Here is a 17125-nt window from a genome sequence, read left to right as displayed (position 1 = left end):
CAATACATTTTCAAAACATTATATACATAGTCTTGTGATACCAGACATCGGAGAATTCTGTCTATCGAAGTCTGGGGATTTCTAAATGCTCAGTAGTTGCTTGAATGGTGGCAAGAACAGCCACTAACAAACCTACGCCCTTTATATTTTGTCAAGGACACGCCTTACCGGAAATGATGCTCTCCCTCCCATTCTCCTCCGTAGCGAACAGCATCTCACCACCCCAATATGAAGGGCTGCCCTGAAGACTTTGGATTGGTTCTGCAATGCTGGTTTTTTTTTAAACTCTCTAATTGTTAGGGCTGTAGTCTCCTGGTTGATTAGTTGGTTGATATGCTCTCGTCTGTCTAAATTCTCATTGGTCGAATAATCTCCGTGTTACTTTCATAAGGAGAGAAGTGCTACATCAGTAGCCTTCCAGGATTAATCCATTATTTTCTGCGGCGGGAGGGACAGACTGACAAATTACCTGTGAAAACGGTGTCTTCAAAACACCCCCGTTGTTTTCACAACTATGAACTCGCCCAACCTAATGGAGACTTCTGGGTGTAACTGTACTCAACGTTTACTGAGCGTTTACTGAACGTACTGAACATTTACTGAATCAGCGTTTCTCCTGTAATTTAACAACGAGAACTCCCACCAGGCCAAAAAAATATTTTTTTAATGCCAAAAATAACGCCAAATATCCATTCATTCAGAAATCAATAGCGTTTGGGTGTCTCTGTACAGCGCTGTTCTGAAACGTAAGTCAACCTCTGTGTCATTGCCTGGGAAACTATTGGTAGCATAAGTCCGTTTAGGAATAGGGCATTGCTCAGTATGTTTGCGTAGCAAGTGGGAAAGAGTGAGCGGTAGAGAAGTAACGGTGGATGCGAGTGGAGCAGAGGAAAAGGTTAGCAGTAAGTTGTCAGTCTGGCAGTAAATGTACAGTACAGACTAAAGTGTGTCAGTTAATAAATGCTAAAAAGTCAAGTCTGTTGTTTCCTCAAGTGCTGGAAAAGTGAAGAGGGTTAGCTCCAAAGTTAGCAACAATAGATTAGCCTAACCTGAAGATACAAAAGAGAGAAATGGAGAACAGAGAAATGTGTGGCTGCTGAGTTCACTGTGCACTCTGTCCCATTACATCACCCGCCCCACATGACTAATCGATTAGTTGAAGATTATGTACGACTTCAGACGACCAAGATTTTCTTTGGTTGACTACAGCCCTACTAATTGTTTCCACCCAGTTTTAACAACGAAACCTGGGAGATTGTCCTCAGTCTCTATGAGTGATGCATTTACAGACGGACCTCTGAGTCTATTATATATATATATTCTTTTCTTCCAGTCCCTACACCAAACATTATTAAAAGGTGCAATATACGAAAATCAGCTCCACTAATTGTCGCACTAAAGCACCAAATGGGCACACTGTTTACATTTGTTTCAATAAAGTTGGGGAAAAAAAGAAAGCAGCATCAGAACACACTGCTCACAAAACTCAGATCAAACTGTCAAACTAAGCAGTGCTGATCAAATATGCAGTAGATCAAGTTTCTGTTACTGCATTGCCTATTTTTCACCTCAAATATTTTCAGAAACATATTTTAGTTTACTGTCTAGCTGTAATGTGAGAAACTTTGTGACCTGGCCGCCATGTTGAAGACGGACACGGGGAGCACAGGGAAGGACTCACATGCACTAACATACATGCTCACATGCACTAGCATGCACGCATGGCCAGACCAGCTATCAAAACAAAGAACACAGAGGCTCGGATTACAACACACACAGAGGGAGTGTGACTTCCTTCTCTGCTCAGGACACCATTACTCCACTATATCTTCACATAGCAAATAGTTGTTTGCTGACATCTAGTGGGGTTGAATGTCTATATTGCACCTTTAATGTGACAGAATTTCAGTTACATAGTCAGGAGTAACAAAGTTTTGCATTAACTGAGCAAAATGACTTTGCTGATATTTATCAAAGGTGTCTGACAAGACATGCTAATCTAAAATCACTTTGATCTCCAGATCAAAATATGTGACAGAGTCCTAGATAAGCCCTTAAAGCGGCCTGATAAATATCGGCCATCATGCTTCTATTCTGGAATCTTCCTGTGTTGTCGGAGCAGGTACAGATCCGGGGCAACATCAGATACAGTATCAGAGCAGGTGCTCAGCTAGTACACAGTAGTGGTGTGTAGATAGATGGGTAGCTCTGGTCTCAGATGCAGTGTAATCCTAGGCTGGCAGGTAAATATAGCCTGTGGCTGCTTCGGGCTTGGCTGAGTGCTGCTTTGCTCTGCTCGACCTTGGCTCATCCTGCTCTCCCTTTCCTCAAAGGGCTTGAAAAGGCACCAGTCCACACTATTACAGTTATTACTGTTGCCTTACAAAAATAATGCATACCATGTCTCTAAAAATTGATCCAATGTAAAGGCTTTCACTGTACTCTGTACCACCTGAAATATTATAATATTATGTATTATTCATGCACGTAACAGTAAAATTTTACTCAAACATAAGGTTATGTTGAAATATATACACTAAGCAAGCACTTTATTAAAACACCTGTGCAATCTTGAATCAAATAACTGTGTATTGAAAGGGTCACTTATGGGATTTACATTTGCCATATATCCATAAATAAACAAAGTCTACTAACTTGTATGTATGTTGTATTATGATAGTAGCAGAAATAAGAAAGAAACAGGAGACAATACAAGTATCTAAATCAATATGCAAAACCATTATTAACACTAACAAGCAATAAAAGCTGTTTAACCATCAACCAAATGGCAGCAAGCCTTGCAGAAATAGTAATCATATGCTAACAGGCTAACAAGCACTGAGCCTACTATCTGACTCTGATACATGAATGAACAAATCTGGCGAGCCCTGAAGCCCCCAAGCAGTATCTTTGGTATTCCAATTACATCACTGGTAGTTAGTTTGGTAGCATATAAGAGCAGAGTAGGCAGGAGAAGGACGGGGCTTTTGTCATGTGTAATTACACGGCTATTTCTTGGAAGCAGTGCGTAGCAGTGCAGACCCGCTACGAATCGAACTTGCATGAGTATCAGTAGAAAAGAATCGCTCATTAATTTTTTTGCTAGCACTAACACAGTGAATCGAAGTATTATTTTCAAACCACCTCTTTTGTCAAAATCTTGAACAACATACAATGCTGTATTTAAACTGTAGAACTCAATACGTGCAAGAAGATCTACAATGGTTTGACATCTAGTTAACAGAGAGGCAGCAGCCGAGTAGAAAGTGATACAAGTCTCTAATCAGTGCTGCCCTGTGTTTCCTAAAGAGCTGTCACATGTCTAATAGATCTGTCATGTGACTAAGGGAGTACAATACTCTCATACCTGAAGTAAATCAGTTCAAATGTTGAAGTTCATCAGAGGAGCAATGGTTTAGCCAGAACTGTGTGATACAGCTTATGATAAGATTGTTATTCTAGAGCTTGGTTGAGAGTCTTTCAGCTGTTCTCTGCATTGACATGAATTATCTAAATGATCAATTAATTCGCATCCAATGCTCTGGATTTATTTTCTCCCTCTCTAAAAATATGTGTAATTATTTATTTATGCAGATGATAAAACTTTTAATTATCAAAGTTAGGCATCGCCGAAAAGTATTTCTGATGCTGCTGTCTTGTGTGTTGTTTTGTTGAGGACAAATGTTGGACACAGAGGAAAAGAAAGAGGCAGAGAAACAGAAGAGAATTTTGGCTAATTAGGGGTGGGTATCCATAAGGTCACATAAAAGTGGAATGAGATACCCTGAAGCCCTGCTATCTGACACACACACACACACACACACATACTGTAAGTGCATGCATGCACACACACAGCTCGAAGCATGTAGAGCACACACTATCCATTAGCTAGATCTTTGGATCCATTGTATTAAGTGCATGCCTCGAGGAAATAAGAAAATGTACAGGCCCAAGGAGCCTCATGCTGAGCTACTACAATAAAAAAGTCCCGGATTACTCTATCCCGTTGGTTACAAGGAACTGAAAATGAACCCAAACAATCACTAGCACAACTTGAAGATGACAAAGCATTTTCATGTACTTCCTCATTTGCATTATTCCAGGTTTAGTATATATTGTGACCATTTTTATTTCATCACAGCCGTATTCTTCTGTGTAATACTGTACATAAATAATTGATAAGAACCACATCCCAGGTTAGTGTTTGTTTAGTGGTCTACTAAGCTGCAATTCAAACTTGGACGCATGTTGCTGCTATTCAAAAGATCATATCTGCATGAGTCTTTGGAAACTGTATAATTTAATAGATTTTGTATTCATAGTAGCACAAATCAATAACAGACATAGCGCTGTTGTGACTAGTGACTAGTAAACAGATAGCAGTGATCAATGATGCTAGACATACTGGCCACAGTATGGTCAGACAGTGATCCTTAGTATAGGGCTATAGCCAGAGACACAATAAACTTATAATGCTGCTAAGCCTTGAATTGCAGTTAATTCCACATGTGACATAGTACAAGGTGTTGGGCAATCAGTGCTTTTCTGAGTCGCCACTGCTGCCAACATGAATCTGATAATATTTAGCTACATTTCAAAGCACCTGATGACTTTATTTCTGTGTTGAGCAACTAATGTAGCTATTTTTTTACACAAGGAAGAAAAATATTAATGTTGATTCACAATGCATTTGCAAACAAGTTTATTTTAAGTCAGGTCTGATCACAGTGCCTCCCTTACACAGCACCACTCACCCCTATGCATAAAACTAACATTTAGAACATGAAAGTACATCTACATTTAATATTTTGATTCACCTCTGTGACATTTCTGCTCTTGTTCTTCTATCAAAGATAGGTTTTTCTCAATTTTCAGATATGAGTGAAGAAAGATAGGATAAATGAGGAGAGACAGGGTGGACGACAAAGGTTGTATCTATTCCAAACCTGAGATTTTGCAGTGGTATGGCAGGCACCTTCTCCAACAGAGCTAGCAGAATGCCACTGCACTTTCTTAGCAGATTTCCTAACTACATTGCTGTCCAGTCTATCCAGAGTTATGATAGGATCTCTGTGGGCACTGTAGTGGATGACCTTTGTGCAAGGGTAGGCGTAGGGAAGAGAGATGCCATGCTGCCGAGTTTGATTTACATCGAATGGAACTAATTAACATCTCCAGAACATTAAGACCTGCCTGTGCCTCCTCTTTCCCTCTCTGTCTCTTTGACTTGCTTCCTCACTTCTTCTGAGAGCAAAGCCACAATTCAGAGAAAGACACACAGTGAACAGAGAGACAAAGTGCCAAGGTTGATGAGTGAGGTGAAAAAGAGGGAGAAAGGCCACTTTGACAGAAGTAGTGAACCAGAAATGGGAGTTATTTGCTACAAATTCTTCCTTATTACTCAGTTGCTCCAGGATTTCGCAATCTTGCGATCGCAATAATTAACGCAAATTCAACCAATCTCCGCAATATTTGCGGCAGCTTACAATTTTGAAAAATTCCTGCAATTTCTCCGCATTAAAGGTTCTACTAGAAAAATTTTGACGTCAATATATCATCGTAAATTTAATGTTCATACCTCGCAATTAGAATTAATTTTGATGAGTCCATCAATATTCTCTATTTTGTATTGATATTGTGTGTAACTGGATCGGATTCACAGGAGTTCTGCTTAAGGCATCACAGCACAAAGCTAGCCTTTCCAAACAAAACTTGCTTTATCAACAACAACTCCTTATTTACAGTTAGCAAGGATCATCAACCTCTCCTTTCATCATCAAAACAAACCCAATGCCCGTTGAGTGGAAAAAAATGGCACAACAGGAAGTAACGGGGCTTATGTGAAATGTGGTCTTATCATCAGAATTAAGCTACTAATTGTCGCACTTCTCTGCGTCAGTCTAATCACAACAACCAACGTGACACGTCATTGCATTGCACATTCAGGTGGAATTACATGTGGAAGAAAGCGAACCCCTCTTATTTACTAACAGAAAAAGATCATGCAAACAATTTCCAAATGTTTTAAATGAAAATGGAGGCAAACTATTTTGCACTCTGTGTAACACTGTGGTGGAACATAATGGAAAGAAAAAAGAAATTGCAATTTCTTTCCTCGACTTGCAATTTTTGCCAATTCCCGCAATTTTACAGCAAAAAAACCCAAAAATCACATAAAACTTTGCAAAGTGCATCACAGTCTCGGAGGGACTGACTACATGAAAGATGCCTTAAACTGTGAAATCCTGCAAATGACTATAGTAACACTAATGTTATACATTGCTTTTCATCTCCTTCCAATTTAGAATTAACGAGAATAAATAGATGAAAATTCTTGCAGATTTTTACATTAAAAATAATATACATAGGAATATTTTTTCAATAAAATAAAATAAAACTACATAAAAGCAACCTTTTGGGCCACATATTCTGCTTTACAGCCAGACTAAGAGCAACTGTTGAATAATTATTTTATGATGAGCTGATAAATTGTACTTTGGCTTGCATATTTTTTTTAAGTGCAGTGAAGCCAAAGTTATGTACAAGGCATCACAAGTGTTTACAGAGGAGCCAATTGAGATGGAAAGTGGTATTGAATCAAATGACTATTAACAACATCTTAAACATAACAGCTTGATTGATTTTTGAACAGTAAAGTAGTGAATGTTAACAGCATAAAGATCAGTGGATGGCAAGTGCATTGCAGTGACTATGGCCAACTTTTCATTTTTTGATAAGTGGAAATGACAAACATTTCCACACAACTGTATCATTTTATCATTTAAAGTTTAGATATTTATACTATATACCGTTTTATTAGTGGCATGTAGCTACCTAAAACAATCAAATTATCAAATTAACTTTTCTAGCTAATAAACAATTTAATGTATAAGATTTGAATGCATTCAATGTAAGAAAATACCAAGATTAATTCCTGCTATGTCAGTTTGTTCCATCTATATCTATATATGTATATATATCTAAATCTATATCTATATCTATATATATGTGTGTGTCTATATATATATATATGTGTGTGTGTGTGTGTGTGTGTGTGTATGTATGTATGTATGTACTGAAAATCAACTGAAATCGTGATTTTACATTAAACTAATAATAAAAATAATAGTGAAAAAATACTATTGTAGACTGCATGAAGGACAGCTTATAACTTGCTAATATTATACAGCAAAGTTCACTTTACTACATTTTTCCAGTATGTAAATGTGTAGAACAAGCTGAATATACTGCTAAAACCATAGAGTAGGGCAAAAAAAAGAGATAAGAAAATCGATTTTATGCTAAAGGAATATTAAATAAATTATAGGAGAAAAGAGATTAAGCTCCATGAGCATCCCAGCTCTCTCTGCAGATGCCATTTTTTGGACTTGCTCTTTTCCTTTGTGTTTCCTTCTTTCTATCTGACATATTCTCATTCTTTCTCTGTGTTTAACACACACACACACACACACACACACACACCTAACAGAGTTAATATAAAAAGACCTGGCTATCCTCTGTTACTACTCCACATCAATATGTGCCCACAGAAATATTGCAGGAGGAACAGAGAACAATTGAGAGCTGGCATTGCATTGAGCACTGAGTCTCTATACAAAGCATAATGGTCTAAATTTAAGGGATAAAATTCATAACAGTTTTTTTTAATCCATCTTTCATAATAGAACGTATTCTCATAAATCATATCAGTGCTGGCAAGTATGAGTGCAAGGGTAGTACAACCCCAATAAAATGTGCACCTAAAGGCACATCCAGAGCGGGAGAGTGCAGGGAAGAAGTGAGACAAGGGGTGAATGAGAGCTCTCATGCCTACAAGATATTTTGTGTGCTTAGTTTAGTTTAAATATGAACTTACTACACAGCAAATATTACTAGGAGTAAATAGCATATATAATCATTAGCATACATTTCTCAATTGAACAATAAACATAGTGCAAACATGTCACAAGAAGGGTACACAGATGGGTTAAAATTGCATCTATTATTAGAGTGTACCTCCATCTTCCCCTCCATTTTCTATCTCCCCCAGTGAAAAAAACAGTAATATGGGGGAAGACAACAGATCTAAGACCAACACAGCTTTGTGGGAAACACCAAAAGAATACAGTTAATGCATCTTAATGCTGATGTGATTAACAGCATAAAAATGCGTAGGCTAAATGTATGAGCTGTACACTGTACTTGCATTAATATGAATGAGCTGTGCCAACAAAAGCCTGAGATCCCCAAAAAAGCTTGACACAAGAGAGAAAAAAAAAAATGACATCGCCTGTTGGGCTGTTTAATCAACAGTCTGTCATGATCACACATCCACCAGCATAACAATCATCATCAGCCTCCTTTTCCTTCACCCCCATAGCTAAATATCTGACCGAGCAAACACAACCTGTACCAGAGCATATGTGCTTGACTGGTTAGCCTGCACACACGCACGCACCAGCTGAGGCCGCAAGACCAACTGTGTAATTATACATGTGTAACTGAATCTTCACCAATCTTGCACAATAGATGCAGAGAAAGAGAGACTGCTCGAGAGATGGTGACAGAGAGGTAGAGGGGGGTTAAGATGGGTGTGAGAAATACCGTCACCTCCCCTGTCTCTTGAGACAGCCAGCCATACCTTGCGCCTGCGGTCCCTGGATCGATTCCTCTTTTTTATCTTTTCCTCCTCCTTCTCCCTCTGCTCCTGGGCGGCGGCCTCAGCGAGGTCCTTGGTTTTGCGGAGCTGCTTGGCGGCTTGCGCCATGGTGCCGCTGCTACTGCTGCTGCACTCCTATCACCGTCGCTCCAGCCCTCCTCTCGTTTGCACTACCACCAGTCGTCCCTGTTTCCTCTTCCTGTGTCCCTCTGTCCCCCAAGCCCCGTCACTTACTACCTCTTCTCTGGTGGCCACCACGGCATGTGTGTGTTTAAGGCAAGCAATGGGGACGTCTGTGTCCAGATATTTGTGTGTGTGTGTGGATGATGTAGATTGCTACTGCAGCCACACGACAGCCTCCAGCAGCCACGGAGAAAGATGCTACAGCTAGTGGTGCTGATGCTGCTGCTGCCTGTGCCGCGGCTGCTACTCATCCAGTCAGCTTGCACTGCGCTGAATCGCCTCCCCTCCCCCCTTCTTTCTCTCCTACCTTCCTCCCTTCTCTCCCTCTGCTTGCACAGACCAGTCACGCAGTCCTGTGTTCAGCACGGTGGGGATCCTGCTGCAGATCTCCCTCTTTTTATCTATCAAATGTCCTCTTCTTCCTGCTGCTCTGCCTCTTTCTACACAGTTTTCTTCTGTGCGTTTCTTTCACAATAGATGTCGTTGCATCTTGCATAAGTGAGGAACAAAAGATGAGGACGCTTAAGCTGCAGAATGCCTCAAAAAAAAATTCTCACTTCTTCCCTCTTCTGATCATGGCTTTTCCATGGCACCTCCCTCCTAGAGACAGATGGAGAGAAAGAATAGTAATGAGAGAGATGGAAGCTTGTAAAACAGAAATGGATCGTCATCATCTAATATACAGTGTCTGAGTGCTCATTCTTCTGTGGCATGATTCTTTGCATAGCCTGGTCGTTTCTTGGCTTCATCAAAGGCTGATGTTAAGATGGCATGGAAACATGGTGCCATACATTAACATTTACACCAGCCTACTTTCCTCATGTTTTAGTGTCAGGAGCAGACAGGGAGAAAAACATGAAGAACATGAATGCTTCATAAAAACTGCATGTCTTCTTCCTCCCCTTCCATTCCACCACTTTCCCTTTTTCCATCATCAGGAGGGAATGCATGGATGTTTGATGCAGCAATTCAGTAGCAGATGAGTGAACAACAGTATGAACAGATTGAAAGATGATGCAGGCAGAAAGACAGTGATTTGTCTCTGCTTTGATGCCCAGACCAAGTGCTGTAAAACCAGACTTTTACTTTCAGTAATGATAATAACAATTCCTCTTTGTTGTCTAATACAGAAAACCATTGTGAAACCAAATCTATGATGGTTTCACTGCATGTTACGTATGGCAACTATATCATCTTGACCTGATGCTCTCATTTTTAAATGTGAGAAAAACTGTCAATATTACCGGATGTAAAATGAATCACACCCATCAGGCAATCAGTATTAAAAATAGTGTTGGTTTCATCTCTTTGTTTGCCGTCTCAACAGTCACGTATCATTGTACACACACTGTATCTTTATTCATGGGCTACAGAGAGCAACACATCATATGTGCTCTCTGTCACCCACTGCTCAACATCAGAGAGAAGAAGCAATGACATCAAACTCTCTCTCTCTCTCTCTCTCTTTCTATCTCAGTTATCCCCCACACGCCCCCCACCCTCCTCCTCTGCAACATCATCTTTCTGCAGAATGATGTTGCAATGTAACGTACAGCACAGCCTTCAACAAAGAGACCACATGACAAGACTATGGATGCATACTTGGATGCATATTGACAGATGCCCTCTGCAAACAGATTAACGGCAGATTCATCCCATCCTGTCAAGCAAAAAAGCATGACGTAAAAATCGATATCTGTGGCCATATGTGGATATTCAAAATCGGATACTATTTCTGAGGATATGTTTGCTTTGCAGATTACGTAACCTCTAACTTACACTGTTTGTATCCCTCTGTGTTTGTGTGTGGGTTAAACGTTTCCTTGGGCATTCATTTGAGTGACAGCTTTGTATTTTCCTTGTGCATGATGCTAATGGATCTATTAAGGTGGAGGTTCACAAACAAAATTATGCCACAGCCTCCACTACACTCTCAATTTGCCTGAAGAGTTGAATGGTCCTGTGGAATAGATGTCAACACGACCAGACTACTTATTCCAAATTCCACATAGAAATGACCTTCAAGAAGATGCATGTGTAAATTCAATGCTATGTGCACATCATTAAAGGTTTCTGTGCACAAGATTTAATGGCCCCATAGTGATTTATTCAGTAATGCGTCAAATAGTCTTTGGCAGGCACAAATCTTTCAGGTGACCAGTCACTTAGACACTTAAATGAATAATCCACAATGGGAACATCAGTCCTGTGTATAGATGTCTTTCTGCTGTCACATTAATTCAACATGTTCAGGGAGGGAGGTCATGCATCACTGTTGTTTTAATTGTTGCCTTATATGGGAACTAATCCCACTCCAGTAAAAGCTAATATTCAGGGAATGTGGTATGCTGGTTATTCATGTCTGCCAATGATGGTGTAATAATCTTAATAAGCATGTTACTGTGAAAGATAGTGTCTATAACCCACACCTCTGGCTACTGTTTGTAAGGTTGCCTGTATGTCACCTATTACAATAGACTTTATGATTTTGTATAGCACTGCTATTAAAGTTTACAGCCTTCTGTTGGTGATGAACGTGCCTTCATGCTTCACTAAAACCTACATTAGCATCAAAATCAGTTTCAAGTTACTTGTTTTGCAAGAGTCTTTCTGCCATTCTCAACATGCTATACCAACTGCTACAGGAACTTGAACTGCATCATTTTATAGCTATGCCATTTAGCCACCATCTGGGCAATCACATTATAGTGTACCTCTCATACAGGAGAGGCAAAAACTGGGGCGACATGTTAGCCATAAAATAATGCAGCTCAAAAACATTAAATAGATGAGAAGAAACTAGTGCCACTGACATTACCAAGTACTTTTACATTACATTACATTACATTTCATTTAGCAGACGCTTTTATCCAAAGCGACGTACATATGAGACTGATACAACACAAACAAGGATCTAGTCAGGAGACAACAACACGACTAAGTGACATAAAGCTTAAGTTTGGGCCCGATAGGGCGTAGATGCCAACAGGCAGTGCAACAAGGCAATGATTAGAGTGCATAGAAGCTTTTTTTTTTTGTTTTGTTTTGTTTTTTGTTTTTCCTCTCCCTACAGTTCATCAAGTACAGAGGTGTTCGCGAAAGAGCTTGGTCTTTAGTCTTTTCTTAAAGATTGAGAGGGACTCTGCAGATCGAACAGAGTTTGGTAACTCATTCCACCACCGGGGAATTACAGAGGAGAAGAGTCTAGCTAGTGACTTAGGGCCCTGTTGTGGTGGTGGTACCAGGCGCCTTTCATTGGCAGAGCGTAGTGGGCGGGAGGGAATGTGGACCTGAATGAGAGAGTTCAGGTGTTCAGGAGCCGTTTTAGTTGCTATTTTGTAGCAAGTGTCAGGGTTTTGAATTTGATGCGGGCAGCAACTGGGAACCAGTGGAGGGATATCAACAGCGGGGTGATATGTGCTGTTTTGGGCTGATTGAAGACCAGACGCGCTGCCGCGTTCTGGATCATCTGCAGAGGTTTAAGTGTACATGCAGGGAGGCCTGCCAGTAAGGAGTTGCAGTAGTCGGTGCGTGATATTACAAGAGCCTGTACCAGAAGTTGTGCTGCATGCTCAGACAGGTAGGGTCTGATCTTCCTGATGTTGTACAGGGTGAATCGACGTGATCGAGCGACTGAGGCCACGTGAACCTTAATGGTTAGATGGTCATCAATCATGACACCCAAATTTCGGGCAGACTTTGTGGGCATGAGTTGGGTTGATTCGAGCTGGATGCTGATGTTTTGTATGGAAGGACTGGCTGGTATGACAAGGAGCTCAGTTTTAGAGAAGTTAAGCTGAAGGTGGCGTTCTTTCATCCATGCCGATATATCAGCAGGGCATGAAGAGATCCTAGCAGAGACTGAGTGGTCTTCTGGTGGGAATGACAGGAAGAGCTGGGTATCATCAGTATAGCAGTGGGATGAGAAACCATGGGAGTGGATGATAGCACCAAGTGAGGTGTTGTATAATGAGAAAAGGACCAAGCACTGGGGAACCCCTGTAGATAAGCTGTGCAGTTTGGACATTTCTCCATTCCAAGATACTCTAAAATATCTCCCTGACAGGTAGAACATGAACCACTGGAGGGCGGATCCTGAGATACCAAGCTCAGTGAGTGTAAAGAGGAGGAGTTGGTGGTTAACTGTATCAAAGGCAGCTGACAGGTCCAGTAGCAAAAGGGCTGAGGACTGACCAGCAGCTCTAGCTGAGCGCAGTGATTCAATAACAAACAGTAGTGCAGTCTCGGTAGAGTGACCCTGTTTAAAGCCGGACTGATTTGGGTCATACAGGTTGTTGGCAGAGAGTAATTCAGAGACTTGAGTAAAGACTGTGCACTCAAGTACTTTTGACAGGGAGGGCAGGAGTGAAACCGGTCTGTAGTTTTCAACTGGCTGGGTTAAGTGTAGGTTTTTTGAGCAGAGGGGTGACTCGAGCTTGCTTAAAGGCAGTGGGGAAAACACCAGTTGTAAGTGAGGAGTTGATGATGTGTGTGACTGCTGAGTTAAGTGCGGGGGAAATATTCTGAAGCAGGTTGGATGGTATTGGGTCCAGTGGACAGGTAGTGGGACAAGAGTTTAGAAGTTTGGAGACTTCCTCCTTGGTCATAGGGGAGAATGAGGACAGTGTGGCCCTGTTAGTGGGCAGCTGTAGACTGGGTTGGTCAGGCTCAGTGAACTGGTTACTGATGGCAGAGACCTTGTCAGTGAAAAATGAGGCAAACATGTCTGCAGTGAGCAGAGTGGAGGGCAGAGGAGGAGGCGGATTGAGGAGTGAATTAAAAACGGAGAACATTTTCCGTGCATCTGTGGTGCTGCAGATCTTGTTCTGGTAGTAAGTGGTCTTAGCAGTTTTTAGACTGGAGGAGAATGATGCAAGGAGACCCTGATAGTCACTGAGGTCAGTGCACTCTCTGGATTTGCGCCATTTTCTCTCCGCTGCTCTGAGTTCAGCTATTTGCTCTTTGATGACTTCAGTGAGCCAGAGACTAGGGTGGGTGATGCGAGCAGGTTTGGAAGTTAGAGGACAGAGATTGTTAAGAGATGTAGCTAGTGAGGAGCAGAGTGTGTCTGTGTCCTTATTGACTGAGAGTGAAGAATATTCATTATGAGGAGGTAGGGTAGCCAACACCTCATTGGAAAGTTGAGACAGTGTGAGGGACCGGATGTTGTGGCGAAAAGAGATAATTTGTGGAGGAGCGTGAGGATGTCCTGGTAAGGTGATTGTGAATTGGATGAAGAAGTGGTCAGACAGGTGTAGGGGGGTGACAGTCAGATTTGTTGTGGAGCAGTTTCAAGTACAAATCAGATCAAGTGTATTGCCTGCTATGTGTGTGGGAGGGGTGGAAACCTGTTTGAGGTCAAATGAAGACAGAAGTGACAGGAAATCGGCTGCTTGGGTTTTGTCATTGTGGATGTGGAAGTACTCTTATGCAGACCTCACCTCTACTGTAACAATACTAGCCAGTGTTCAATAAAACATCCCTGTAACACCTGGGGATTATGCAAAGGTTTTTGGTGCAATACCTTCTGGTATATACTATTTAGGCAACAATCAAGGATTAATCATCAGTTTTTACCGTCTCTTACTCCAATACACTGTACTGTGGGCAAAACTTGTCTTTCTTTGCATCCCTGTAATAACAATAAATCCACAATCCCTTTTTCAAAAAGACATCATCACACTACTATGTGTGATCTTATACTGGAATCACTTAGTGAATAACATGACATGGAAACCAGTGGCGGCTGGTGACTCAGAAAAATGGGGAGGGCAGGAGGAAACCAACCAATGGCATCATGTTACTTTACACTAATTGGCAACTTATCTCTACTAGGATTGGGTGGTATCCCGGTATTATGGTTCTGATAATCATCCGCTGGCCTTCAGTAAGTTTGTTCCTGACGTTTATTCAGCCGTTTCTCCACTGTGGTACCAGATGAATGGTAAGAGACAGGGTTAATTGTTTTATCAATGAATTTTTGCCTCGTAATTCCACCTTAGCGCTCATATTTATAATGTATTTCCTGCACAGTTGGCAGTTTGCGGGTCAGGTCGGGTTTGGGTGGTTGATCAACGCATATTTTTGTGGGTCGGGTGGTGCAGATTTTTTGTACATACAAATACTGTCATATAACCTACTGTAGGTATAACCTGCTCAAATGTCAAAAAGGTATGAAGGTAAGAAAAAATAGATACCGCCCAAGCCTAATCTCTACTTTCCTATGTTCGAGTTATGTTCTTGTGTCCAAATGCAGGGCTGTGCAGAGACCTTTAGAGGGGCAGGTGCTCAAAGTTAGAAAGGGGCACATGGAACAAGATTTTAAAACACCATACACCAACATAATTTATAGCATAACCTGTTGAATTATAGCAACCCATATTCATACAGAATGTAAAATGGAATCTTACAACAACATGCATCCTACTATATCTTGTTCACCACCCAATGAAATTGGAGGGGGGGGGGGATTTTATATGCCAATAAAACAATTTGCTTTCAGAAACAAAAGCCCCTGAGTGGTGAAAAGGCTGCTCCTTTAAAGACAGTTAGCACATATTGTTTCTAAACAAAGAAGCACTCATTTTAGCCCTGAAGTGGTTCAGAATGTTATTGTTATTTTACCAAAAAAGTTAAACAACGTGTAAACATATTACATGATTTACACATGTTTCTTATGTATTTTCTTAGTATTCAGAAATAAAATACCACAAAGTTTATAATCTGATACAGGTTCAGATCAGTGCTGAATACTAGAAAGACTGAAAAATTAAAACATTCACAGATCTAAAAGTGTAGGTTGTTATTCTAGTTGCTTTTAGTATTTAAAAATGTATTAATTCTTGTTACTTTAAGCTTCTTACTCATGTGCAACTCAGCTTAAAACAAACAAGAATGAAGAAATTCTCACAAGCAAGCAGCCAGACCTCCTGTACACTCATTCACAAATCACACAACATCAACAGGTGACTGAACATCCACTCACTTAAAATCTGGATAAATTCCAAATGAATCAGACTCTTTCCGTGTGAGTCTAGACAGCTCACTGCAACTCTTCAACAGCTTCAGTGTGTCCAAGCAAACTACCTATAGCACACTAAATGATCTCTTTGCTGCATTCCTGTTAAGGAGATAAATTCAAACAGCCACAGCGTACATTTAACCATCAGAGATGAAATTAGCGACCAAAGGGACAGAGAGAGAGAAGCTGTATCTGACTCACGTTATCTGACGTCTTCTTTCTGTTATGGAGATGAAGTATTCATGTCACAACGTCCCAATGCATTTGGTTGCTGTTGGTCATTTTGTTTCTTATCAGAACTTTGTTGCTGCTGGTTAACCAGTCTGACATCATTAGCAACAATGACAAACAAGCTAATTCTCCCAGTTGTTTCGTTTAAATTATGTTGTTAACTTCCAGTTATTGATGAGAGGAGTTCACTTCAGAGCAGCACGCCAACGTTGTCCCGCCGTGTGTCCAGCCCGGACAGCTGAAATCTATTCTCGCCGTTAGCTTAACAGTCCTTAACAGTCCTTCAGGGCTGCTACAACAAGCTAACTGTTGCGTTGGCTAACGCAAATAGCTAGTTACTGCTCGATAATTTAAAAAAAAAGTGAAACGTAAATCTGACAACAGGAAACTTGGACTCTGTTGAAAAGGCCTAAATAAAATGTGATTTTTAGTGATGTGTTTAAAAGTACTTTAGTTCGCAATTTGCACGTTATAATTCCTTTTCTAATATGCTACTGTATGCATCAAGCAGGTAGTTCCGGGTCTGAAAAGTGAAGCCAATGCGGAAGTGCCTTAAACCTGCATTCCCTGTAATGACCATCAGGGGGCGACTCCACTGGCTCCAAAAAGAATTCAGTTTGCGTATCTATTGGAAAATGACCCCACTTCTCACTTTTTTTATTACCTCACTAAACACTTTCCTAATGAGTTTATGATCTCAATCGCTAGTTTAAAGTCTTCTTCAATATAGCATGATGTTCATTTTGTAAATTATGGTCCCATTTAATTTAAATTTGATAAATGGCTATGTCCATTATTTTTACAGTCTATGGTATGAATCTATTTATTGCTGTAACGCATACAGTGGTAGAGAATTGAAGATTAAATTTGGAAACTGTCATTGGACCAATGCGATGTCAATATTGTATTGTGGTTGTTGATTGGTTAGGGAGGACATCCTCCCCAGGAGCGTCATTTTATTTGTTTTAGCCAATCATAGATTAGCATGAAAAAAATGAAGTGCATTAAATTTATATAAGACATCCCACACT

The 17125-nt window shown here is 40.6% G+C and overlaps 1 protein-coding gene across 2 annotated transcripts in view; it reads right to left on the bottom strand.

The window, feature by feature from the left end:
• Nucleotides 1-16627, bottom strand: part of LOC137170284 (ankyrin-1-like) — an 83826-nt gene extending 67199 nt beyond the window's left edge. For both annotated transcript variants that reach the window (XM_067573523.1, XM_067573524.1), the window contains exons 1-2: nt 16065-16627; nt 8642-9442 (exon numbers count right to left, since the gene is read on the bottom strand). In XM_067573523.1, the coding sequence (XP_067429624.1) occupies nt 8642-8767 (126 nt within the window). In that variant the 5' untranslated portion in view covers nt 8768-9442; nt 16065-16627. The remainder of the gene's footprint in view (nt 1-8641; nt 9443-16064) is intronic.
• Between the last annotated feature and the right edge of the window lie 498 nt (nt 16628-17125).

This window comes from Thunnus thynnus, chromosome 19 (assembly GCF_963924715.1).
Source record: "Thunnus thynnus chromosome 19, fThuThy2.1, whole genome shotgun sequence".
Taxonomy (NCBI): Eukaryota; Metazoa; Chordata; class Actinopteri; order Scombriformes; family Scombridae; genus Thunnus; species Thunnus thynnus.
Note: the sequence above shows the minus strand (reverse complement) of the source record. Positions and strands in the feature narration are given on the sequence as shown.